Source organism: Mustela nivalis, assembly GCF_964662115.1.
Source record: "Mustela nivalis genome assembly, chromosome: 14".
Taxonomy (NCBI): domain Eukaryota; kingdom Metazoa; phylum Chordata; class Mammalia; order Carnivora; family Mustelidae; genus Mustela; species Mustela nivalis.
Genome location: NC_139033.1, coordinates 42,666,276 through 42,694,220, shown reverse-complemented (window position 1 = coordinate 42,694,220; position 27,945 = coordinate 42,666,276). Strand labels below are relative to the sequence as shown.

Sequence of the window (27,945 nt, the reverse complement as noted above, 5' to 3'; positions counted from 1 at the left end):
TCCCAAGTCTTTCCTGGATTGCCTATAGCTCCCAGTGATCATCTAGATTCTTGGGAATATTTGAAGCTTTTCAAATTCCCACTCACCCTGTGGACATTTTGTTCTTCGGCTTTTCCTTTTCAGCTTTTTGGTTAGCCTATTGTTTGCCTCAGCTGTTATCCACTGCCACAGCTGTCATGTTAAATAATTACTTCTGATTGTTTTCAACAAGCTCTTCTGGAGAAAAACCTGTTCACACTGGGTGAACTCTAGATCATATTTAATAAAGCCTTGCAAGTGGGGTCGTCCACTAAATCACCAAACAGGCCAAATAATGACAAATTTCCTGAGTATGGGACTGTAGAATTATCTCCAACCTCTCTTTAGTAGCTGCCAGGCTCTGTTTTTCAAAGCTTGTTGTTTCATAATGATTGCTGTTTTCTAGGCTACTGGGGAGCTGGGGAGGGAAGCATAGGAATAAGGCAAATAAAAATGTCAAGAAGCTTGCTGTTCTTATGAGAATTCAGCTATTTTTCTTGAGTAAAATGTTCCCTGATTGCTGAAGCCTTTGGTTAGTTTCCAGAATTCCAAAGAAGTTTATTCTGATCACTTGGCCAATGTTTTACAGTTTTTATAGAGGAAAAGATTTGGGAAATCCTTACTCTGGCATTTTCACTGACATCACTTCGATGAAAAGAATTTAACACACAACTGAATATCAGAAATTGGAAAAGATTTTCTTATGACATAGATTTTCTTATGAATTTTCCTATTTCCTGCAAAAATGCCTAAGTACCATTGCTTTCTTTGCCCTCTTTAACTCAGCCTCTCTTTCTAGTGAGGGTAACTCTATCATCAGTTTGGACTATGTTCTTTCAAGCTGTATTTTGTTAATTTCATTTCTAACATATGGACATATCTGTGTATAGGTACTTTATGTGGGTTTTCTGAACATCACAGTCAACAGTGAGTGTGTTTGATTTGCAACTTGCTTTTTTTCCTTAACTATATGTCTGGGAGGTAATTGTACATAACTGGAGATCTGTGTTTAAGTGTGTGGTATTTCATGGTATGGAAATACCATAGGTTCCTTAACCGTTCCATAATTAATGGGCTTTTAGTAAGTTTGTAATAGTCAAGAAAACTAGAAACAGTACTATAGTCTTTTTGTATACTTGTCTTTATTTTATGTATGAATATTTCTCTAAGAAGGCTGTCTAGATATAGTGTATGTGCATTAGATTTTAAAAATATTTTTAAGTTGTCTTTTAAAAAACTTAAATCTGTTTACATTTCCAGCAATGATATGTAAGAGTAACTCTTTTACCACACCCTTACCATTATTAGACATGAACAGTCTTACAGATTTTTGACAGTGTGGGCAAAATGGTATCATACTGATTTTTTTACATTTAAATTACATTTTGTAGAATAGCACCCTTGCAACCTCATTAAGCAATAATTTTTCATCCTTTTCTCCTTTTTAGGGAATGGCATTTACATTACAAGAACGACAAATGCTTGGTCTTCAAGGACTTCTACCTCCCAAAATAGAGACACAAGATATTCAAGCTTTACGATTTCATAGAAACTTAAAAAAATTGAATGGCCCTTTGGAAAAGTAAGAATCAATTAAATGTTTAGTTCTCTATTGATGCTCTGATCAGTAAAATTGGGAACATTATGGTTATTGTGTATAAGAAATATGCAGTCTTATAATGAAGTTTGTGTTTTAGGCAGTTGACTGTTATTTTTATAATGATTACGTTTCCTTTATTTCACTGAATATTGTGTTCACTATTGTAAAATTTAGCAGAAATCTATTTATTTATTTATTTATTTATTTGACAGAAATCACAAGTAGGCAGAGAGGCAGCCGGCCGGGGGCGGGGGGGGGGGCAGGGAGCAGGCTCCCCGCTGAGCAGAGACCCCCCCCCCCCATGCAAGGGCTCAATCCCAGGACCCTGAAATTATGACCTGAGCCAAAGACAGAGGCTTAACTCACCAAGCCACCTAGGCGCCCCAGAAATCTATTTTTTTAAGCCTAAAATCACAGAACATTTCAGCCTTGATTGGAATATTAGAAGCAAAAGCTGTCATCTGATTTGTACCCTTTCTCTTCAACAACTTTTATTAATCCTCTACTTTGTGTGTGTCACTATACTAGTCACTGAGGTTGTAAAGTAAGTTAAAAGATAGGTGATCAATTAATATGTCATCCAATCCAGGGGAGTGAAAAAGAGAAGTAACTGAAACTGTCCCAGGTGAAACAGAGTGTATGCCACCCCATAGCACACAGCCCTGCATTCTAGGAGTTCATCAGTAGTTATACTGTGATCATCATCATACCCTATACTGCAGTGTGCAACAGAGAAAAGGTACATGCAGAGGATATTCTGAACTTAAAGAGTAACTAACCGAGTTTAAAGAGTACATTAAAGCTTCCTAGAGAAGTGATGCCTGAGCTGAGTTTTAAGCAGTACGTTACAAGAGACAGGTAATATGAGAAAGAAGGGCAGGGTATTCTGTGTAGAGAGACCAGTCTGAAGGCAGAGTTTAAAATATCTTTTGGGGAATGCCTGGGTGCCTCAGGGGGTTAAGCCTCTGCCTTCAGCTCAGGTCTTGATCTCAGGGTCCTGGGATCAAGCCCCGCATCCGGCTCTCTGCTCAGTGGGAAGCCTACTTCCCCCTCTCTCTCTGCCTGCCTCTCTGCCTACTTGTGATCTCTCTCTCTGTCAAATAAATAAATAAATAAATAAAATCCTAAAAATCTTTTGGGGGTCAGCACCTGGGTGGCTCAGTTGTTAGGTGTCTGCCTTCCGCTCGGGTCATGACCCCAGGGTCCTGGGATTGAGCCCCCTGCAATGGCTCCCTGCTCAGTGGGGAGCCTGCTTCTCCGTCTCCCACCTGCTTATTTTCTCCCGTCTCCCGTCTCCCCCTGCTTATTCTCTCTCTCTCTCTCTCTCTCTGTTAGATAAATGAATAAAATCTTTGAAAAATATATCTTTTGGGTTTATTAAGTACAGGAGATTATTTTTTGATGAAAAGTAAGAGTAGTTTCTTTGATCTGTTGGGGCAAAAGGAAGAGAACAGTAGACTGAGAAATGATTGAGACGAAAGGAAATCCAGACTATTTCAAGAAGTTAGATAAGGGGATAGGAAGGACACTGAGCACTAAGTAAAGCAAGACTTGGGTTTCTAGTCCTGCTTGGGGACTATATTTGGGGGTGTATATTTCAGGCCAGAAGGAGGTTTAAGGTGCTCACGCTGTGAGGAATGAGCCCAGAAGAAAGGGTAACTGATAGAACAAGATCCCAGAGAATGGAAAGGGACAGAGGGACAAGTGCAAAGTAGAGCGCATAGGGTCAAAGGCAAAGATAGAGGGCGTAGGGTCAAGTGCAGAGGTAGAGGGTGGCCTTGAACAAGAAAAAAGAAAAGCTCTTTCTCTGAGGCAAGAGCAGAGATGAAATACAGGCACAGGTAGGGGTAACCCTGCAGGTGGTGCGGCAGAGCCTGTGAGCTCCCACCCCACCTGAGGACCTGGATTTTCGATGATGTAGAATATGAAGGTCTTGGCTAAGAGTTGTAAGGGTCAAGGTTAAACAGAATTGGTGAGGACCGTGATAAATGTTTAGAATAGCCATTTAGCCAAAAGTGAAGCTGAACAAGGACAGATTAAAGGCCTGGGTAAGCCCAGAAGGCCTAATAGCATAATCTTATTTTTATTGATAAAAAAATAAAACTGCCCAGCAATGTTATTTTTTCCTCAGGAAAGATGAAATGTAATGGTAGTTCAGGTTTGGGGTTTGCTGGGCTAGCAACAATGCTACATTAACTCATTCAGCTCATATTCATTCAGGGCTCCTATGTGCCAGGCATTGTTTTAAGCTCTAGAACTACAGAAATGAGAAATTCCAGCCCTTGCCTTTAGGGAGTTCATGGCTGGAAAAGTTCATGGCAGGGTGGTGCCGTGATAAAGGTGCGGGGGTGTTCCACAATGGTCAGGGTTTGTTGAGGGGGAGAGGCTTGATCGGGATCTAGAGTGGGGAAAGAAGAGATGCCAGCAGGGAGCCTAATAGAACCAGAGAAAATGAAGCGATCCAGGAGCCAGGGCTCTCCGTCAGGACTGTGAGGCACGGCATCATAGAGCTAGCTGAAGAGGGGAGGGTTGCGATCAGAGGACTGCGTCCGTGGCGTTCAGGATTGCTGAGCTGTAACAGTCCTCAGTGAGGACAAGATCCAGTGGGAAGCATGCAGAGGAGTGACCAAAGTGAAAGGAAGGTGAAAGTGAATCACATGTGCCTGGTAAGTCATCTGTTCTTGACGTCTCTGCTGTGTCATAAAGCTAGTCTGTCGTCATAGTTTGTTTTCTTCCCTAGCCTGAGGAGCCGTCTCCTTCCATCTGCTACCTGCTGCTGTTAGTTCTGCCTGCACTAGCTACATAGAAAATATTATTCCTTTTATGAAGGGAATCACTTCTCCCTATTTATTCGCCAAATATTTGCACACCACTTACATTGCACTTACTTTGGTAGTTACTGGAAATAATAGATTTATATAAGGCAGTAGTCCCTAGCTCATAATCTCATCCAGGCTGAGGGGAAGACAAAGTCAGAAAGTGGACTGAGAATTGCAGAAATAGGACTAGGGTGTTGAGGGACCTGAAAACAGGAAAATCTGTGTATGTATGCGTGGTGGGGGACTGAAACGGGCAGAAAGGGAGAGCATGCCACCTGTGTTGCACTCAGGGGGTGTAAGTATGGGACCGTGCATGGGTAGAGGGTGAGCCAGGCAAAGGGTGTCTTGTGTACAGCGACACCAAGGTAAGAGATGTGGGGCGTTTGAGAAACTGATGTTAAGTTCAGTAGGAGGATGAAGCTAGGAAGTAGGCAGAGATCTTGGTAACTATTTTAGAAGCAGAAGCCTATTTAATGGGTGTTTGGAAGACATTCAAGGAGAATAGAAATGGTTAGCGTTTATTTTTTAAGAGAAGAATAAATTTGAGCAGGGGGGTGCAAAATTGTGTATATAAAAACGAGTTAGAAAGTTCTTGAGGTGGGGCACCTACATGGCTCAGTCATTAGTGTCCGACTCTTGATTTCACCTCAGATCATGATCTCAGGGTTGTGAAATTGAGCCCTGAGTTGGACTCCGTGCTGGTGTGGAGCCTGCTTAAGATCCTCTCTCCTCCCTCTGCCCCCACCTCTAAAGAAAAAAAAAGAAAGTTCTTGAGGTAGCCCAGGTGAGAAATGATGCTGGCTTGGACAGGGTGAGGGCAGAAGGGGGGTATAGATATATTTGAAAACTATTTAGCTGATGGACACTGTAGGTCTTGTTGGTTTATTAGACTAGGGTAAGACAGAGTGGGCGAGCGAGAAATCAGGAATGGGATCTCAGATTCGAATTCGGTCAGATGATAACAGGAGGACAGACAAGTTTGAGTAAAAAGTAGTAAGTCTGTTTTACACATATTTAATTCAAGATGATTGGTGGCTTTTTTTCTTTTTCTTTGTTTTCTAATAGGAGAATCATCTACGGATTTTTATTTATTTTTTAAAAGACTTTATTTATTTGTCAGAGAGAGACTGCATGAGCAGAAGCAGGGGGAGTGGCAGGCAGTGGGAGAAGCAGGCTTCCCACTCAGCAGGGAGCCCGATGTGGAACTAGATCCCAGGACCCTGGGATCGTGACCTGAGCTGAAGGCAGGCACTTAGCAGACTGAGCCACCCAGGTGCCCCTTACGACTTTTTATTTTTTTAAGTTGATTTATTTTATTTATTTATTTATTTTAGTTATCTCTCTACCCAACATCATACTTAAACCCCCCAGATCAAGAGTCACACACTTTTCTGACTGAGCCAGCCAGGTGCCCAGTCACTGGTTTTTTCAAGTGAACATTTCCCAGTTTTCTAAACTTTATTCTTGAAAAGGCGTTATTTATATATGTGTGCTAATTGACCATTGCCTTTGTGGTACCTCTGCACTCTGTATAGACCCTCTAATGCCTCAAACCTACTGGATTCTGACTGCACAAGGACAGGGGTCACTTCTTACAACCTGGGAGCCCAAAATAGTGCCTGGCACATAGTATTTAGTAAATATTTGAATGAATGCCACTTTATTTTGCTTCCATATTTCCATGTCAATAACCTTGAAGGTTCTTTTCTTTTTTTTTTTTTTTTAAGATTTTATTTACTTATTTGACAGGAAGAGAGAGAGAGAGCGTGCACAAGCAGGCAGAGGGAGAGGAAAAGCAGGCTCCCTGCAGCAGGGACAGCCCGATGTGGGGCTCGATCCCAGGACCCCGGGATCATGACCTGAGCCAAAGGCAGTCGCTTAACCCACTGAGCCACCCAGGTGCCCAAAGGTTATTTTCTTAAGAGTAGGGTGGTGTCATGGTGGTCTTTGCATTTCTGGTGCCTGGTATAGAGCCTGCCTCACAGTGAGGGCTCGGTGAATGTTAGCTGCTGCTGTTTCTGCTCTTCTCCTTCTTCCCCCCTTCTTCATTATCATCATCGACTGTTTAAGTACATTTTTATTTTTGTTAATTTTTGTCCTTGGTGTCAAATAATGATAATTTAGAGTTTTGTTTTCTGGTAGGGAGGGGAGTCCTGTTTTAGATGTTTACATATAACTTCTTATTCTAAAAGCCAGAACTTTGAGTGTAAATGCTGACTGATGTAGACATTATTTACTGTGCTTAATTTCAGATACATCTATATAATGGGAATACAAGAAAGAAATGAGAAGTTGTTTTATAGAATTCTGCAAGATGATATTGAAAGTCTGATGCCAATTGTATACACACCAACAGTGGGTCTTGCTTGCTCCCAATATGGACACATCTTTAGGAGACCTAAGTAAGGCTTATTTTAAAGACATAAATTTGTAAATGATTATCGTATGGGAAGAATGGCACTCCCTAACAGCTCTTACATTTCTCTTTTATATATTGCCGTCTTATGTCAATCACCGTTCCCTCCTCATCAAAGCTTAATTTGGACAAGAAGGGGTTAATAAAAACCCAGCGTGTTCATATCTTGTTGTAGTAGAAATGGCAATGTTCATTCCTAACTTTCTGCAAGTTATTATGATTAGTAGAAGAACCCTGCATTTCTGTACAAAAAAGGGGGGGTTACTCTTGATTTTGGTGGCAGGTTCTCCAGAATTATCATTAATAACAGTTTGACAATCTGCCCAAATTTAAAGATTCTCATTTTTTTGTTGGCTTTAATTTCTTTTTTTTTTTTTTTTTTTTTTTTATTTATTTGTCAGAGAGAGAGAGCGTGAACACAGGCAGACAGAATGGCAGGCAGAGGCAGAGGGAGAAGCAGACTCCCTGCTGAGCAAGGAGCCCGATGTGGGACTCGATCCCAGGACGCTGGGATCATGACCTGAGCCGAAGGCAGCTGCTTAACCAACTGAGCCACCCAGGCGTCCCTGTTGGCTTTAATTTCTATTGTTTGTTCTTTTTTATGAGCTTCTCCAAATTTTAATATCAAATAGTTCTAGTGCCTCAATATTTTAAACAGAAAGAGTAGGGGAATGGGCATCTACTTAAGTCTTTCCATAAGTTACTTTCTCCCTCTGAATCTGTTTTCTCGTAAAATAGGGATGCTAGTGCCTGTTAAAGAGCAGCAGAGAAGGTCAGATGAAGAACTGACGGGAACTGTTCTTTGTAAATTTTACGATTAGTTTGTGTTTTCTTGTCGTGTTCCTCTAACCTATTAGCATTTTCAACAGTCCTCACCCCTTTCCCATGTCCTGCTTAGATATTGATGCAATGGTGGAGACATTCAGGCAATGCATGGTAGCATCGGCCTCCAGTCTCCCTTCATCCAGCCTCGTGGCTTTCCGATGTTAATGTGTGTACAAAACACCCATAGGACTTAAAATGCTGATCGGAGCCAACCTTCCTGTCCTTCCCATTCCTAAGATTCTAATGAAGAAGAGAAAGATGTGGAGGTCTGGATTTTAATGAACGCGGTTGGTGACAGTATGGCAGGTGTTCCCTGGAAGACACTTTGAGAGCAGTCTCTGTCCTGTGTGCTACCATCAGTTAATGTGTGTTAAACATTCCTTAAGTTAACCCGACTGTTTAGTTCTCTTATAGTTTCTTTTTCATTCAGAATAGTGGTTCTCAATCCATATTAAAGAACAAGGAAAAACCTAAAAATATATTTATGCTTGGGCCCCACCTGTAGAAGTTCCGATTCAGTCAGTCTGGAGCTGGGCCCCCGAGTAGGTGTTCCAGGAAAGTTCCTGTGTCATTCTGATGTGTACCCCGCTCTCAGAACCGACATGAAGCAAAAAGAGCAGGGCTTTGGGGCGACACAGATACTGTGTTTTTTGCATAGGAGATGGTCAGTAAATCTTGATCTCAACTCCAGGTCAGTTTAATCAGAATCTCTGGGGTTGGGACCCCTGGCATTTTTTTTTTTTTTTTTTTTTTTTAGCCCATAATAGATGATTCTATTATGCAGCTACAGCTGAGGAACTGTTCAAACTGATTTGAGTTACGAGAGCAGTGCCAAAGCTAAGACGCTAGTGAGAAAGTCAAGTGTAAGAGCCAGTTTGAAGGCACTGGGGACCTGTTGGCCTTCATCCCTACCTAACCCTGTGTTTCTACACACGTGTCTACAACCTGTGTTTCTCCCCTACCCCGTCCCCTTCTTTCTTCCTCTCTTCCTTTTTAAAAATCTATATTTATCTCAGTTGGATAACAATATGCAGTGTGTTTAAAATAACTTTTCACTTTTTCCTAATGCTTCAGAGACATCCTCTTTTGTGCGAAGTTACTGTACTTTTCTTCTTTCCTTTCCTGCTCCTTCAAATTTCACATTTTCAGTTTTGGTGAATTTTAATAGTAGTTGATATAGCTTTATCATGCTGTCCTGCATTGGTGGTTTATTTTTATACTGCTTTTTACCGCAGGTGTATCGAGTTTCTTCTTGGGTAAAACAGTCATGTCATTTAATAATGATCTTTGTTGCAGCTACTGTGTGCGCAATGCAGTTACAGTTTGGAGTAGTTGAAAATGTTTGAAAATAATCCAGTGTGATTTAGCTAAATCTGCTTGGAAATGATAACTGTCTCTTGATGTTTTATTAAAATACCTAAATATTCCAGTTATGAACAAAACTTAGGAGAAAAGAAAAAACTGTTGTGAAATGCAAAGGTGTTTTTGTTCTGTTGCAGGGGATTATTTATTTCAATCTCAGACAGAGGTCATGTTAGATCAATTGTGGATAACTGGCCAGAAAATCATGTTAAGGTACTACTAATAGCACAACCTTCCTCTTCATAATCTTTTTTTCCTTCTTTGTAAGTTGCCTCTGAATTTCCAAGAATAGTTTTCATTGTTGCTCTGATTTATTTTGCACTTGCATATATGCAGATTTAGTGCTCTGAGGAGATCATGACAGTAATAATTGCAAAATGGGTCCCCAGTACAGAGCTGGACTCTGGGAACGAAATGGGAGTTAGTTCACAAGGTGAACCTGTCACTGTTGATACCATGGTATTTCTTGCCTTCTCTTTATTCCTTTTTAATATTATTCTAGGTATAGAAAACACATTAAAATGCCATAAAAACTTTCATTTTTGTGGGTGGTGAGAGGATTGATGACACTTTATTCTTTTAAATCTCAGATGGATTTAGATCCTTAAGCAAATATAAAACACTGTAGAGTTTCAAATTTAATAAATATAAATCTTGGTCCATGTGGCTGTCTTTCATAAAATAAAATCCAGTGATTTACTTAAGGTCTTTTGGCAGGCTTTAGTGCTTGTTATAGGCAGTGATCTTACTTGCCTTTATAACATGTCTTCCTCACCAAAATAATCTTTGATGAATAATCATGAGCTCTAATAATCTAGAAAAATTTTGGCCAGATAATTAAACTGTTAATATGATCTTTAGACCTTGTAGATAGGTATATTTTTTATTTTAGGTCTTCTTCCCCCCACTGTTGTTAAGGTGTTTCTTGTTTGGCCTGGGTCATTATGTGGGAAGAGCATATGGTTCCATTCTAACCTTGTTTTTCTCTTCTGGTGACTCTCGATCAGAAGTCTGCCTGCCTCTCCCCAGTTTAGTTTTTGGGAAGATACATCACTGAGCCTCCAGTCAGAAACATTCTGGTTCTAAACCAAAGACAAAGGGAAATCAGATCTAGTTCATCTTTGTTTCACACCTAGATTCTAGAAATCCTAGAATTTTAAATACGCTTGGTTGGTTTACTTTGGAAGTTAGTCAAGAAATAATTTTATTTTTAAAAGTGAGAGTGAAAATACACAAAGAGAATCTTTTTTCAAATGCTTTTTAGTACCCCACTTTTGACAACTTTTAATTTATATATATTTTTTGTAATTAAGGCTGTTGTGGTGACTGATGGAGAGAGAATTCTGGGTCTTGGAGATCTGGGTGTCTATGGAATGGGAATTCCAGTAGGAAAACTTTGTTTGTATACAGCGTGTGCAGGAATACGGCCTGATAGATGCCTGCCTGTGTGTATTGATGTAGGAACTGATAATCCAGTGAGTAAAACCATTTTCTGCCTTTGATCTTCCTCCCATATTTAAAAAACAAAAGCTTTACAACATTCTTCTCTTGAAGATAATATAAGATGGGAAAATTTCATGATTAAAGCTAATCTTTTCTTAAACTGTGCTTTTAATATTTATACAAATAACAGTAAATTAAATCTATTAAGAGTTTCTTGAAAAAATGTAGTAAGGTTTTAAAAGTTACCTTAGTAAATTTTTTTTGTTTTGCAGTTTTTGTTTTATAGAATATGGTTAAGCTGGTTGTGTAACAAAATGATTTTATTTTTGCGTTTGGTCTATGTTATAGGCACTCTTAAAAGATCCATTTTACATGGGCTTGTATCAGAAAAGAGATCGATCGCAACGTTATGATGACCTGATTGATGAGTTTATGAAAGCCATTACTGACAGGTATTTTTTTGTTAAGTTGGAATAAATGAAAACATCTTTAATTAATAAAAGAAAGGAACCACAGTTTTTTCTTGGAAAAGATGCATGGAAGGAGATACATTTCTGAGAGCTTGGGTTCTGTCCTGCCTGCTTAGGTGTGCTGATACTGGCGAGACCCTTCGCATTCTGCCTTGCTCTCCTGAGTTGTCTGACCTGCTGCGGGAAGTCTGTACTCCCCGCTCCTACCAGAGCCTCACTGCTCAGCTCTCCCCGCCCTTGGCGGCCGGGCTCACGTCCACCGTTCCTGGGACTCTTGGGCAGCTTTCATGTTTCAGATTCACTGACCATAGATCCTCTTCTCTCTCCACTTCTGCAGCATCTGATCAGAATAAAGGCCCCATTCCCTACTTTTGCATTCAAGAGTCTCCCTTATCTGGCCCCAACCTACCATAACCAACTTCTTATCTTCTCACATAAACCCTGAAGTATATAGCCTGACTGTTGAAAATTCAGGGTCACCAAAATATACCTTGTTTTTCTTCCTGTCTCTTTACTTTTTGTTCTTTGAGGGCCCAAATAAGGTCTTACCTCCTTTTCAAACCTTCCCTTACCTCAGCTCACCAGGGTGATTGGGGTCTTTTTTTGAATGCCAGTGAACTCTTACAAAATTACTTTTTAACCTCTTATTTAATATATACTTTCCTGTGTTGCTGTTTAACTGCTAATATGGTGAGAATACACATATCAGATATATACTTTATGAGACTCAGATAAAAATCTCTTTCTTTTTAGGAAGTTACTTCATGCTGTTATGTGCTGGGCAACCTTGTAGGCACTTGGAATTAGTTTATACTGATTAATATTACATAGATTCCCTCTCAGATTTTTCTGAATGAGTAATAGATTTCTGCATTTCAACTCCAGTTTTCAGAGGCTCTGAAAATATCCCGGTGGCCTTAAATGGACTGACTTGAGACATTATTTCAAAATGGAATCATAAGGAATATTAGACAGGAAAGCTTTTTAATAATGATATTTTCAATACCACCGTTATGGATTTTGCTGTTTTAGATACGGACAGAACACACTTATTCAGTTTGAAGACTTTGGAAATCATAATGCATTCAGGTTCTTGAGAAAATATCGAGAAAAGTATTGTACCTTCAATGATGATATTCAAGGTAAAGCAAAAAGAAAACCTCGGGTTTTGAGCCCTACCTTCTTTAAACCTGTTTAATCTTCCCTTTTGTTATCTTAGAAAATCTTTATTTGGGGGGGCGCCTGGGAGGCATAGTCAATTGAGCGTCTGACTCTTGATCTTGACTCCAGATCATGGTCTCTGGGCTGTGAGATGGAGCCCCACGTGGGCTCTGCACTCGGTGGGAAGTCTTCTGGAGATTCTTTCCCTTGGCCCTTGCCCCCTACCCTGTTCGCCAGTGCTCTCTCCCCAAAATAAATAAATCATTTACAAAACATCCTTATTCATCTTACAGGGACGGCTGCAGTAGCCCTAGCGGGTCTTCTCGCCGCACAGAAAGTTATAGGTAAACCACTGTCAGATCACAGAGTCCTATTCCTTGGAGCAGGAGAGGTATGTTTTTGTGCGCTTTGAGCATTTAAAACTAAAACTCTCCTTTAAAATTGGAAAAATGGGACATAATGAGCTTCGAATTTTGTTGTGATCTTGTATGAATAGGAGATCTCTGCTGTAAAGTAGGTAATTTAACATATGTTTAGAAATACTATGTTTAGAGAGAATATCACAAATAATCAACTTTTGCGGGGTGCCCAGGTGGCTCAGTCATTAAGGGTTTGCCTTTGGCTCAGATCATGATCCCAGGGTCCTGGGATCCGGCCCTGATCGGGCTCCCTGCTTGGCAGGAGGCCTGCTTCTCCCTCTCCCACTCCCTCTGCTTGTGTTCCCTCTCTTGCTGTGTCTTTCTCTGTCAAATAAATAAGTAAAATCTTAAAAAAAAAAAAAAAGTTTTTACGTAATTTGTTAGAGAATAAACCAAATATTCCTCATAATGCATAATCCTCATATATAAAGTAATTCAAGCATTGTATTATACCCTGGTCTTTATTTTTTAAATTTATGTTTTGTTGGACAGGCTGCTCTTGGAATTGCAAATCTCATAGTTATGGCTATGGTTGAAAATGGCCTCTCAGAAGAAGAGGCACAAAAGAAAATTTGGATGTTTGACAAGTTTGGTTTGTTATTTAAGGTAAGGTATTTAAATCTTGGAGAAGCAAAAGAATGTTGTTAAAATGATACTTTTAGTTTGACTTCTTTAAAATATAATCAATTCCTAAAATACTGTATCGCACTGGACTGTCCAGATTGTACCACTGGGGACCTTCCAGTATCTTCTCAACAGAAATCCTCCAGTCTCCTTTCTGTCTTTTATAAAGACTCTTGCTTCATATTCAAGTCATAATCTCCATGTTGGCACCAGACATATTATTTCTTGCTTTGTTCTCTGATTCTTAAGAACTCAAGTAACCATACAAATAAGATTGTACTTGGCCTTTCTAAAACTAGGTTTTTTATTGGAACTCAGAAGTTCCTAATTAAATTGTTAGCAGGACATCTGACATTTGAGCAGAAATTCCTTAGCCATTTAGAGATCATAGTCCATTGTAACAGTCTGAGAGCAATCCATGCATCCTTTTCTGAGGCCAGTTCATGGATAAGGAAGAGCTTCCAACCCAGATTAATTTAGTATCCTTTGCACCTGCCTTTGCACCTGCCTGCTTTCCTAGCACTGATGACCATTTTTAGTAGCTTAAGGAATGAATTATATCTTACACTGTGTAACACATTAGGTAAACTATTTCACAGTTGAACCTACAGTACACAGTGCTGTTGTATTTTTGCTCTATATAATGACATACAGCAATAACTTGAAATATACCTCTTCAGACACAGCTTATTTGAACATACTTTGTTTCAGTTCTGAAATCTTTTCTTCTTAACTAGTACTCACAACTGTTGACACAGAAAATAAAATGAAAAAGTGTTTGAATGAAAAATCTTGAGTGCTTAAATTATACATAATTTAAAATAGTAGTTTAAAATGTACCAGACCTTATGATAAGATTCTGCAGGTATTATCTTGTTTAATCTTCTGTGAAGTTTTACAAATAAGGAAATTTAGGATTTAAAAGGGCAGGTGACTTTTCCAAGGTCATTAGCTTAAGTAGTGGATGTGAGAGACACATCCAAGCCGACTATGAAGCCTGTGCTCTTGACCATGAAGCTGTGCTGCCTTCCAAGTGAGCTGTCACCACTGTATTTGCTTGTATCTAAGATACAAGGATTAAAAACTTTGTACTTTTAGAAGGCCATTGGCAGAATACATATTTATACACATACATACATACACAGTTTGGTGCTTCTTTTTGTAGTGTTGGTTTTCACATATGTTTTGTGTTTCTTTTTTATATTTGTGGCAAGTCAAGTCTAGAATGAATATGCTATTGGTTAGCATAAATGTGAATCCCTGAATATCTGCTAGTTCGGGGAATATTTTTCTTTTAGGGTGTGTGAATAGCTTGACTTATGGGTTTTAGGCGCCTGAACTCCCCTGCTGACCCAAACTCTGCCCTCCTTTTTGAGACTCTGAGAGTTTCCTGTTGAACCTACATATTGGAGAGCGGTGGTCCTTCAGGGGGCAAGTATAAGAAGCCACTGTTCTGAGAACCTGAATCTGTTGAGGCTATATGTCAGTTCCTTAATTAACTTCCCATCTAACTGATTATGGCCTGCTGCTTTCCCCAGACCCTGCTAGTTCTTATCTGGGGGTATTCTGGAGTTCTGATAGAAAAATTCACCTCTGCAGTGGGTTCTCTTCTTTTGCCAAAATAAGGATACGGATTTCTCAGCCTGCTTGGATTTTGCATTTGATATATTTTTGACTGCTTTAAATTGTTGAAAAACTCTCCATTGTTCTAGTTTGTCAGTGGTATGTCTTCTGGCCTTATAACACCACTAAGGATTTAATTTTTATAGTTTTTGGCTTGGGATTTAGGGAGGAAAGCATGTTTCTCCATTCAGCTATCTTGGACCAGAATTCCCTGTTCCTCTTGTTTCAGAACTCTTGCTAGTACAAGTCCATGATGTCTCTCTGCAATTCTAAAATCCTAAGAGCTCTGAAATCTCAAAGTTTTTTTGAAATTGATAACAAATCTGATTGACTTGGACTTATCTGATAGCAAAACCAGAGAGGTATTTGTAGTCTTGACCTTTTGTACTTAGTATACTAAATTTTCTTCAGTTTAGGGTGCCATGTTGGGGGATTTTAATATTTGATATATTACCACAATACATTTCTAAAGTATGAAAATATTTTACATCTAGCCTAGATAAGGGATTTTAAGCCTTTGTGCCATATTGGATTTAGAAGCACTTCACTAAGTAAATGAGTTTTTGACAGGGACTAGAAAGTCTCTGGTTAAGGTGGGATTTATGTTTTATATCTGGGTTTTGTGGACACTGGAAGATAGTGGCTGAAGAGGAAAGTAAATGAGAATGAAAAGGCATTTCTATTGTAGAAAGAATATATGATTCATAATGATGTCTTTTCCTTAATCCTCAGTAAGCATTTACTAAAAAATACTGTATTTTTTCCCAAAAATTCAGGGGCGGAAAGCTAAAATAGACAGTCATCAGGAACCATTTGCTCACTCAGCCCCAGGGAATATACCTGATACTTTTGAAGATGCAGTAAATATTCTCAGGCCTTCAGCTATAATTGGTAAGTAGAATTGTTGACATGTCATCATATCACTTTACAATATGTTGCTGGTCATCAGTACCATGCAGGAGTACTAAAAATGAAATGACCTATTTTATCTAACTTTCAGCATCTAATGTGTTTTTCTGTGATAGCCTTTATGTGTAAAGTTCAGTTAACAGATGTTGCTTGTGATCTTAAGTGTGGGAAGCTGTACAATTGATCATGCTTTGCTTTTAGACTTGGTGTGACTGCTGTGCTCAAAACCTGAAAAAGACCAAGGTCATATGATAGACTAAACCAAGAAGTCCTGTGCAGGGTCAAATCTTTGCAGTGGCAACAAAGCAGAAAGCATTGTTATGTTTTGAGAGTAAAGCATTGCATAGCTGACTTCAGAGTATGCCAAAATGGTATTGGGTTCACCCCTGAAAATGTAAAAGTATTTTGTTTTTTATTTTTTTATTGACATATAATGTATTATTTGTTTCATGGGTACAGGTCTGTAATTCATTAGTCTTATACAATTCACAGCACTCACCATAGCTTATACCCTCCCCAAGAGCAGGACAAGCAGACTCTGTGCCTAGGACAGAGCCCGACACAGGGCTCAATCCCAGGACCCTGAGATCATGACCTGAGCTGAAACCAAGAGTCAGATGCTTAACCAACTGAGCCACCCAGGTGCCCCAGAAAATGTAAAAGTCTTTAAAAGAGGAGCTATTTCATTTCCTATATAGCTGTGAGATTTGAATCCATAAGTTTTTAATAGTTTTATCACTTTCTTGTAGAACTCCTATTGAATGTTAAATAGAAAACAGTCACAAACATAAGTTTCTGTGGTTGTTAGCTTCTTCATTGATTAGAACACACAATTTCTTAGAGCAAGAGGACATCTTGAAGATCACCCAATTTCTCTCAAAATTCAATATGAAAACCTAAGAATCTGTCCACCAGTTTTCTCTCTGGAGGGTCAAGGAAACAAAAATTAAAAAAGTTTAATTCCTTTAGAACTCATAGACTCCTAAAAATATGTCCATACACTTCCCTATAGAGAAACACTGATTATAAATTCCTTTTTTACATAAGAAAAACAAGCACTGAGATGTTAAACAACTTGCCCAAGATTTGTGAATATTTCATATAGCCAGGACTGACAGAGAACACCAGAACTCTAGTCTCCAGATTAGTATTCCTTGTTACATATCAGTTTTTAAAAGTAGAATTGAAAATTAACTATTTTGATTGTTAAATATAAGTCATCTTACTAGATGAACTGGAAAAGGACTCAGCTGAGGTTTTGCTTGGTCATCGCCAGATTCCTATCATAGGCTGAGTACTCTTCATGCTTCTGTAACACTGCATACTTGGCACCTGTTACAGGTTTTCTCATTTTCTGCCTACTTTGTTTTTCTCTCCACTGTAAGTTGCATTGTGTTCATGTTTATATCCCAGTGGCCTAATGCAGTGTCTGAGACATTCTAAGGACTAAAGAAAAGGTCATTAAATTGCATCAAGAAAGTAGATTGCTTTAGTCAGATGATTTTTTATCCCTTCTGAATTCCTATTATTTGTTTAATTAAACCCGAGTTTAACAATTTAACATTTGAAATGCAAGTTTTTAACTTTTTAAAATTCATTTTTAATTGTGGTAAAATACACATAACATAAAATTTGCCATCATAACCATTTTTTTTTTAAGATTTTATTTATTTATTTGACCGAGAGAAAGATCACAAGTAGGCAGAGAGGCAGGCAGAGAGCCTGATGCGAGGTTCAATCCCTGGACCCTGAGATCATGACCTGAGCCGAAGGCAGCAGCTTAACTCACTGAGCCACCCAGGCACCCTGCATCATAACCATTTTTTTTTTTAAATTTTATTTATTTATTTGACAGAGAGAGATCACAAGTAGGCAGAGAGGCAGGCAGAGAGAGAGAGAGGAGGAAGCAGGCTCCCCGCCGAGCAGAGAGCCCGATGTGGGACTCGATCCCAGGACCCTGAGATCATGACCTGAGCCGAAGGCAGCGGCTTAACCCACTGAGCCACCCAGGCGCCCGTCATAACCATTTTTTAAATTTAAATTCAACATATAGCCAACATATAGTAAGTACATCATTAGTTTCAGATGTAGAGTTCAGTAATTCATGAATTGTATATATCATAACCCTTTTTAAGTGTATGATTAGGTAGTGTTAAGTGCGTTCACATTGTTGTGCAGCTGGTTTCCAAAACTCATTTTGCAAAACTGAAACTCCATACCACTTAAACAAATACTTTCCCTAGCCCCCTGTTGCCACCTTTCTACTTTTTGTGTTTATGGATTTGACTACTCTAGGTATCTCATGTAAGTGGAATCACATAGTATTTGTCCTTTTGTGACTGGCTTATTTTACCTAGCATAATATCCTTAAGGTTCATTCATGTTGTAGCAAGTTTTATCTTAATTAGACAGTGATGGAGATAGTCATACTCTTTTTTTTTTAATTTCCTAGAATTTACTATGTTTGGGGTAAACAATATTTTAGTAAAAACTTTCAGCATTTTATTGTTTCCAGATTCGAGACTGTGTTCCTATGGCATTATCTCAGCAATACAAAATATGTGTTTTGTTGTATTAAACCTATTGCAGAAATGCTGTTGATAAGAATTGTTTTATGTTACATGTAAGGAAGTTGCTTTCCCCCCCCCTTATGTATTATAGGAGTTGCAGGAGCTGGCCGACTTTTCACTCCTAGTGTAATCAAAGCCATGGCTGAAATCAATGAAAGGCCTGTAATATTTGCATTAAGCAATCCTACAGCAATGGCTGAGTGCACGGCTGAAGAAGCATATACACTTACAGAGGTACTACTCATAATTGTCTGAATTGGTTATGTCCATTATTTTCCTTCCATTGGCCTTAGTTATACATTCTTGCATAATTCTTTTCATAGTTAACTGTAGAGATTACAGTATGCACCCTTGAATCAAGTTCTGTATAAACTATTGTGTGTATGAATTCTGGAACATAATTACCATACATCTCCATTTTAACACCTTTCTGTCTTGTGGGCTATTGTTGTACATTTTAATTATATTTTAAATCCCAAAAGACAGTCTTGTTCTAAACACAAAATAATTGATTTTGATACATTTTGATACATTTTAATGTCTTCTCTTGCCATTCTGTCTGACGTGTATTTTTATCTTGGGTCGTTTTCCTTCTACCAGAAGGACTTTCCTTGAGTGTGGGTCTGATGAATTTCTCTTAATAATCTCTTTATTTTGCCTTCATTTTGAAGGATAGTTTTTACTATGTATAGAAGTAAAAGTCAGTGGAGATAGTATGCTATTATTTCCTGACGTCTGTTTTCCTTTTGATACATTATTTTGTCTTGGGTTTTGCTATAATGGACGTAGTTGAGTTTATATTTATTCCAGCTGGGACTGTAGAACTCTGTATCTTGATGCCCTCTTTTGTGGCCCATGTTGGAAATATCTGGGTTGGCTGCATTCTCTGTCTGCTCTTGTGGGTCTCCGGTTGGAGAGTGTCAGACTTGTTCTCCTATCTCAGGTATCTCTTATACAGCTTTCTGCATATTCCATCCTGTTGACATACTGTGTAGTCTTTCTTTCTTTCTTTCTTTCTTTTTTTTTTTAAGATTTTTATCTCTTAAAAGGGCAGAGGGAAAGGGATAAGCAGACTCCGTGCTGAGTGCAGAGCCCAATGCAGGGCTTGATCCCATGACTCTAAGATCATGACCAGAGCTGAAATCAAGAGGTAGATGCTTAATCCACTGAGCCACACCAGCACCCCTGCATGCTGTATTTTAATATTTTTTTTGGGTGTATCTTCAGTTGCATGCACTCTTTTTAGCTATGCTAATCTATTGCTAGGCTCTTAATTTTATTGTATTTTTCATTTGTAGAATTTCAGTTTGACTGTTTTTCTAATTAGTGAAACAGACTTACAATGGCATATTATAGAAATAATTCATAAATAAATTCTACTTCCTTGCTGTCACATTTAATAAAACAATTCTTTTTACTCTTCCAACATAGCTTCACTGTTGGTATTTGTTTTCATGAAAGCCATTGTTTTCAGTCATCTGACAGCTGTCAGGAAGTTTTTACTTTCATCCAAATCATTTAAGGTTTAGTACTTCTGAATTCTTTGACACTGCCGCAGGACTATATCCCAATTACAGGTGTCTGCTCATATACCATTAGGACAGTTAGGTTTTCTGCACTGTTCTGTAGTGATATATTTTTAATCTCCACAATGTAATCACGTTCTGTATTGTTCTTGTAAGTGGTCTTTAAGTGACCCCAGGAAGTAGTATTTATTTATTTATTTGTTTGTTTATTTTTTAAAGATTTTATTTATTTGACAGAGAGAAAGAGATCTCAAGTAGGCAGAGAGGCAGGCAGAGAGAGAAGGGGAGGAAGCAGGTTCCCTGTTGAGCAGAGAGCCTGATGTGGGGCTCGATCCTAGGACCCTGGGAAGCAGAGGCTTTAACCCACTGAGCCACCCAGGCGCCCAGGAAGTAGTATTTAAAGGCTTGTTTACAGTGACACCCAACAGGAAATTATTAGGTCATATACTTCAGAATAGGTAACCAATCTGTGACGAATGCTTTTTTCTGCACTCTATTAAAAATGTCTTTTATTACGGAAAATTTCAAACATATACAGAGGTAGAATAGTCTAGTCAACTCCCATATGCCAGTACCAGCTGTGGAAATAACCACCTCCTTCTCAATCTTGTTTCTTCTACGTCCTTCCCACCCTAAACAGATCTCAAGACATCGCATCGCTTCATTGTAAATCTCTCAAAAGTTAAGAGTTCTTTTAAAGATATAATCATGGGATCATTACGACACCTCACAATTTTTAACAGTATTTTTCAAATACTTATTTCATCTTTCTACGTAGCTTATAGTTCTCTGCTAAAATAGTCTATCTTGTTATTTAATTTCTGAAATATATGAATCATGATGAAAGTGAATGTCTGATAGCAGGAAATACCTTACTCTCTGTGAATCCATTTCTATCCTCTTTCTTTTTCTTGGTTATGCAGTCTTGTATTTTTGTAAGCCTCATTTTATTTTTGTTTTTTGTTTCCTTCTTGAGTGCTAGATGGTGTGGGTAAACTATTATAGCGGTAATTTGAGGCTCTAGAGGAGGGGGTCTTCCCTTTTCCTGTGGTGGGGGTTGGTCTGGAGCAGCTCACCTTAATCTAATCAGGATGCGGTCCATGGGGTGCCTGCTGTCTTTCCACGGTTTACCCTTTCACATGAATCACAAGTCCTGGGCTATTTATTAGCAGCCATCATCCCCCGCAGGCCCTGAACTTTTCTTCCTCTGTCATCTTGAGGCTCCGGATAGCTTTGTTGCTTGGGTTCTCAGCCACAGATACCGCTTCTTTTGAAATCCACAATCCTCATGAAGGGGGAAAGCTTCAAGTGCTGGAATCACATGTATCTTGTTTTCCTCCTCTTCTGCATCTCCCACACCCAAGCTCTCATGATTTCGAGAGCACTGCTGCTTGCTTGCTTTGTTTCTTTCTTTCTTTCTTTCTTTCTTTTTTTTTAAGATTTTATCACAAGTAGGCAGAGAGGCAGGCAGAGAGAGGAAGGGAAGCAGGCTCCCTGCTGAGCAGAGAGCCCGATGCAGGGCTCTATTCCAGGACTCCCAGGATCATGACCTGAGCTGAAGGCGGAAGCTTAACCCAATAAGTCACCCAGGCACCCTGCACTGCTGCTTTCTTAACGGATATTTTTAATGTATTTTATCCAGTTTCTCTCATTGTTATCAGAGGGAGACTGGATGTGAAACAGCCTAGATCATTGCCAAAGCAGAACCTTCTCAGAACTTTCCAGACTTAATATTCATGCTCCTTAAGTCTTCTGCATTCTTTTTTTCTCATTGCCAAAGTATTTATTTTGATACATACATCCCCTCTAAATTTCTTTTGCTTCATAGTGCCGCTCAGTTTAGTCAAAATGAATTCTCACTACTGGTTTCCAAGTTATAGTAATCACTGAAACTTCTAAACTTCTAGTTACTGAAATCTTTTTCTTTGAAATCATCCACAAAATCAGCCTCCAGATACCAAAATAATAAATAAATGAAAATCAGTCTCTTTTAGTATACTGCCTTATCTTTTTACCAAAGTATGGTATCCTATTTACCAGTGTTTACTACTTAAAATTAATGGTTATTGCCCCCAAGATTAAGTCTTAGTCTGATACAATGACTGAAGAATATACTCAATTTGTCAGTAGGTTTTGGCATTTTAGAAATACAAAATACGTCAATGTTTTGGGCAGTGGTAGCATATCACTGGAAGATGGCCCAAACATTTAAGAATTTTATTTTTTGAATAAATACTGTCATGAGAGCTGTGTATTACTAGAATGAATAAAAATAAAAATCCAACAAGACTAGTTTGATATATTGTCTATCAGTTCTGAGCTGCAAATTTTTTCTCAATATTGTATTACCTCCTAAAAATGATAAAAAAGCATTGTGTCATAGTTTAATTTTACATAAATTCCTTCTTAATCTTACATAAAATAATGGCATAAATTACATATTTGTAGTCACCTCTTAAATTTTTAGTGTCCTTTTGTTTTCAGTAGAGAGAAGTCTTAGTGTTACTCTAACACCCTCTGCTGCTTAGTGAGAAAAATACTTCTTTTTAATTCTTGAGCTTCAGAATGAGAACAACTTGGTTATCATTAAGATCCAGCCATATTTGATTGATTGTGAAAGACAAAAAATATCCTGAAGAACTGCTGTAGAATCTTGCCATTCTAGAGAAAATACCCAAGATCTTTCTAAATCTAAATCATATTAGTAATAATATGATGAGAATGTAACATTTTTCCTATAAAGAGCTTATATCATATAGGCCATTTTATAAAGCTATTAAAATTAGTGGTATTACAAAAGTAATTATTATATGCATTATCATTGTAATGTTAGATGACATTAACCATGAACTGACTTTAATCTTCAAAGAAACACAATTTCATCACAGTCTCTGTGCTTAGAACAGGTAGAGAATGATCATAGCTCTCTGTAGAAAATGATCCAACCGCCTGACATTGTAGCGTCAGGGTAGTCACCTGGGGCCAACACTAGCATAGTTAGATAGCTTCTATACTTTGTGTTCATTTTGAAACTGAAAGTATGTCTTGTAAAAGTAAAAATTAATATATATCGTAGACCTTCAGGTGGTTCAAAGGTTCAAACTGTTGAGTGTTAAATCCACCAATGCCAAGGATTTACTATACTTCAGAGAATAATCAGCCTTTATAGAATACACATTTTTAGATCTAGAGAAAAGAAGACAAAATAATGTCTAAACACTTATTATTCTGTCCAGTGTTCAGGTACCGTGTCAGTTTGTCCATCTTCTGTGTGGAGATAGTTCAGTTTTCTGTAAACCATCTCTTACTTAATCCAGGTAGCTGTTCAAACATGCCTGACTTTTGGCTCAGTCGGTTAAGCTTGATTTCAGTTTGGCTCATGATCTTGGGGTTGTGGGATCGAGCCCGGTGTCAGGCTCTGTACTTAGTATGGAGTCCGCTTAGGGTTGGCTTTCCCTCTCCCTCTGCCCTTCCCCGCTGTGCACTCGCTCACTCTCTTTCTCTCTCTAAAATACATAAATCTGGGGCGCCTGGATGGCTCAGTGGGTTAAAGCCTCTGCCTTTGGCTTAGGTCATGATCCCAGGGTCCTGGGATCGAACCCCACATCGGGCTCTCTGCTCCGTGGGGAGCCTACTTCTTCCTCTCTCTCTACCTGCCTCCTCTCTGCCTACTGTGATCTCTGTCTGTCAAATAAATAAATAAAATTCCAAAAAAAAATTTTTTTTGCTAAAATACATAAATCTTTAAAAAATAAATAAAAATTAAAAAATAAAAGAAATAAACATACTTACTTTAGTCATACCTCAAGCATTCCAAGATAGATTATCCTGTTTGAGAACTACTGTTTTCTTGCTCTTTGTGGTTTTTTGCCAAAGAGGAGTGGAGCAGATGGGATTTGTGGTGGGGAAATGATATTTAAAGGATTTATGGGGGCACCTGGGTGGCTCAGCTGGTTAAGCGTCTGTCTTGGGCTCAGGGCTCAGGTCATGATCCCAGGGTCCTGGGATTGAGCCCTAGGTTCCTCCTTAGCTGGGAGCCGCCTCCTTCCTCTCCCTCTGCTGCCTCCCAGGGCTATGCTCTCTCTCACTCTCTCTCTCTTTATTTCTCTCTCAAATAAAGTCTTTAAAGAAAAGAAGAGATTCAAATATTTACTTTCAGGTACTTTTCAATTTCACAGGTATCTAATTCTCCTAGAAATATTGAACATGGGGACACCTGGGTGGCTTAATCAGTTAAGCATCTGCCTTTGGCTCAGGTCATGATCTCAGGGTCCTGGGATGAGCCCTGCATTGTCATGCTCAGCAGGGGAGTCTGCTTCTCCCTCTGCCCCTCCCCTGCTCATGTGCACTCGCTTGCTCTCTCTCAACTAAATAAATAAAATCTAAAAAAAAAAAAAAGGGGGCACCTGGGTGGCTCAGTGGGTTGAGCCTCTGCCTTCGGCTCGGGTCGTGATCCCGGGGTCCTGGGATCGAGTCCCGCATCTGGCACTCTGCGCTGCAGGGAGCCTGCTTCCTCCTCTCTCTCTGCCTGCCTCTCTGCCTGCTTGTGATCTCTGTCAGATAAATAAAGAAAAAATCTTTAAAAAAAAAAAAAGGAAATAATGCATATGCTAGTAACATTATATTCCATTGTTGAGCACAGTACTAAAATTGGTACAACAAATTTGGAGACTTTTTTTTCTTTAACAAGGCAACATGCTGTATTTTTCTGGGGTAATACTGTGGTTATACCATACATCTGTTTTGTAAACTGTCCAACAGGAGCTTTGTTAGCATAATAGAAAGACCATGGGCTTTGGAGTTACCAAAAAAAAAAAAAAAATCTGGATTCAAGTTTAACTACTACAATTGTAACATGTGACTTTTTACAAAGTACTTGGAAATCTAAGCTCTAGTTTTTTGAGATTTTTTTTTTATATCAGTGAGGTGGAGATAATGATAATCTCATAAGGCTTTTTATGCAGGCTAAACTGAGAGAACACATACAAAACACCTGGTACAGAGCCAAAATTAATAGATGTATGGTCAGTGACCACAGTTTAACCTTTGGTATGTTCCCCTTCATTCACAGATGTTTATAGCAATCTTTATTATTCAGGATGGTATTTGTTGGCCCATCTACATTTTAAACTTTTTAAAGGAAGTGGAAGGGGCACCTGGGTGGGTCAGTGGGTTAAAGCCTCTGCTTTCAGCTCAGGTCATGATCCCGGGGTTCTGGGATTGAGCCCACATCGAGCCCCGCATCGGGCTCTCTGCTCCGCAGGGATCCTGCTTCCTCCTCTCTCTCTGCCTGCCTCTCTGCCTACTTGTGATCTCTGTCAAATAAATAAATAAAAATCTTTTAAAAAAATAAAATAAAGGAAGTAGAAGTGTGAGTTTTTTTAGTTTACTGATGGACAATTTTCAATTTTATTTGAATGTGTGCTCTGCATAAAAACTCATTCTGATAAGAATTTTAATGAAAGATGATATTATATTGTTAATTATGACTGTTTGCAAGTAATACGTTGGTCTGTTTTAGTACGGGATTTAATTGTGTTTTGACTCACCTCAGTGTTGGTCCACATTAAGTTACAAATTGAGGTTACTTCATTTCTTACCAGGGAAGGTGTTTGTTTGCCAGTGGCAGTCCTTTTGAGCCAGTGAAACTCAATGATGGGCAAGTCTTTACACCAGGCCAAGGCAACAATGTGTATATTTTCCCAGGTAAGTGCCACCATGATTTATATTAAAGAGCAATAGGTAATTAAATTAAAATACTTAACAAAATTACATAGAATTTAAGATTAAAAGAATGATAGTATTTATAGAATTTTGCTACGTATGTACAGGGAAACTCAAGGAATTCAGCAAATCCAGGTTGCTTCATTTTCCCTGTAAATGTACTTATTCATCTTTTCCATTAAGCTTGTTCTTATTATAGAAATAATGTAGTACATGGTATATAAAAATGCAAACAGAACAGAATGTTATAAAATTATTTAGTCTCTGCCTTCAGTACCTCTTTTTTTCCTAAGTTTTTATTTAAATTCCAGTTAGTAAAATAATTCCAAAAAATAAATTCCAGTTAGTTATACAGTGCAGTATTAGTTTCAGGTGTACAATATAGTGATTCAGGACTTCCATCCATCACCCAGTGCTCATCAGGACAAGTGCTCCTTAATCCCACCGCCTGTTTAACCCACCCCCCCACCCCTCCTCTGGGAACCATCAGTTTGTTCTCTATAGAAAGAGTCCGTTTCTTTGTTTGCCTCTCTTTTTTCCTATTGCTCATTTGCTTTATTTCATAAATTCCACATATGAGTGAAATCAAATAATCTTTGTCTTTCTCTGACGGACTTATGTTGCTTAGGTTAATACTTTCTAGCTCCATCCATGTTATTGTAACTGGCAAGGTTTCATTCCTTTTTTTTTTTTTTTTCTTAAGGGCTGAGTAATAGTACATTGTATATATATATACACCACATCTTCTTTTTTTTTTTTTTTTTTTAAGATTTTATTTATTTATTTGACAGAGAAAGAGAGGGAACACAAGCACGGGGGACCTAGAGAGGGAGAAGCAGGCTCTCCACTGAGCAGGAAGCCCAATGTGGGGCTGAATCTCAGGGTACTGGAATCATGACCCAAGCTGAAGGCAGACTCTTAACCATGGAGCCACCCAGGCGCCCTTGGCCTACACTTTCTTTATCCATTCACCAGTTGATAGGCAGCCTATGTAATGGGAGAAGATATTTGCAAATTACATACCTGATAGAGTGTTAGTATCCAAAATATATAAAGAACTTATAAAACTCAACACCCAAAACCCAAATAATCCAACTAAAATATTAGCAAAAGACATGCATAGTCATTTTTCCAAAGAGGATATGCAGATGGCCAATAGATACGTGGAAAGATGCTCATCCTCACTGGTCATCAGGGACAAACAGTCAAAACTACAATGAGATAATCACCTCACACCCATCAGAATGGCTAAAATCAACAACACAAGAAACAGCAGGTGTCAGTGAGGAAGTAGAGAAAGGGGAACCATCTTGCACTGCTGGTGAGAATGCAAGCGGGTGCAGCCAGTCAGGAGAGCAGTATGGAGGGTCCTCAAAATGTTAAAACTAGAACTGCCCTATGATCTAGCAATTGCACTGCTAGGTATTTACCCAAAGAATACAAAAATTTTAATGCAAAGGGATATATGCACCCCAATGTTTATAGCAGCATTATCTACAATAGCCAAAGTGTGTAAGCAGCCCAAGTGTCCCCTTGGTACCTCCTTATTGTACTTCTCAGCTATAACCACTGTCAGTGGTTTGCTTTGAGTTTTTCTGATGGTTACCATCACGACTAATACCCTTATCTTCCCTTACCTTAATTCTAGCCATGGACTGTATGTATGAACTTCCCACTGTTAAATATAATAGTGTACACATACCTCCTAATACTTTGCTTCTCTACCTTTCAATTTGTGTTACTATTTTTAGTTTTCCTAGTAGTTACCTTTATTTTTATATAACACATCTAAAAAACTTTTGTTAGCAACTTACGACAGTTTTTATTAGTTTGCCACTGTTGAAAAATCTGGTATTTAGCTGTATCTGTTCTTATTCCATCTCTCAATTTTGGTTAGTTAATGTTTCTACATTGTAGGGCTCCTGTGCAGCTCAGTCGGTTAAGCATCTGCCTTTGGCTCAGGTCGTGATCCCAGGGTCCTTGGATGGAGCCCCGCATTGGGCTCCCTGGTCAGTGGGGAGCCTGATTCTCCCTCTCCAGCTCCACCATGCTTGTGTTCCCTCATGCTATCTCTGTCATAAATAAATAAAATCTTTAAAAAAATTTTCTACATTGTAGAGAGGGGTTTTGGACATGTAGGTTGTGCTCTGTTATTTTCTGTGCTTTGTGGATTGATTCTGAAATTACATGACTATTTATGTCTAAGCGGTATGATTTGATAAATATAGTACAATATGTAATTCTATATTACAAAATTTTTGAAACTCAAAGTAAAAGTCTTTCAAGTATCAAGTATCATGAATCAATCATTTCATTTCTTCATTTCTTCTGGATCCTGCTCCACAGCAGACTACTTTCTCTTTTTCTTTTTTTAAGATTTATTTATTTGAAAGGGAGAGTGTGCATGTGCATCAGGGGAGGGGCGGAGGGAGAGGA

The 27,945-nt window shown here is 38.7% G+C and overlaps 1 protein-coding gene across 1 annotated transcript in view; it reads left to right on the top strand.

Moving 5' to 3' along the window:
* Nucleotides 1–27,945, top strand: part of ME2 (malic enzyme 2) — a 57,367-nt gene that overhangs the window by 17,056 nt on the left and 12,366 nt on the right. Inside the window, exons 3-13 of the mRNA XM_082699429.1 lie at nt 1,467–1,600; nt 6,690–6,839; nt 9,178–9,253; nt 10,354–10,515; nt 10,832–10,935; nt 11,986–12,095; nt 12,408–12,505; nt 13,026–13,139; nt 15,557–15,671; nt 18,351–18,493; nt 25,389–25,491. Of these exons, the coding sequence (XP_082555555.1) occupies nt 1,467–1,600; nt 6,690–6,839; nt 9,178–9,253; nt 10,354–10,515; nt 10,832–10,935; nt 11,986–12,095; nt 12,408–12,505; nt 13,026–13,139; nt 15,557–15,671; nt 18,351–18,493; nt 25,389–25,491 (1,309 nt within the window). The remainder of the gene's footprint in view (nt 1–1,466; nt 1,601–6,689; nt 6,840–9,177; nt 9,254–10,353; nt 10,516–10,831; nt 10,936–11,985; nt 12,096–12,407; nt 12,506–13,025; nt 13,140–15,556; nt 15,672–18,350; nt 18,494–25,388; nt 25,492–27,945) is intronic.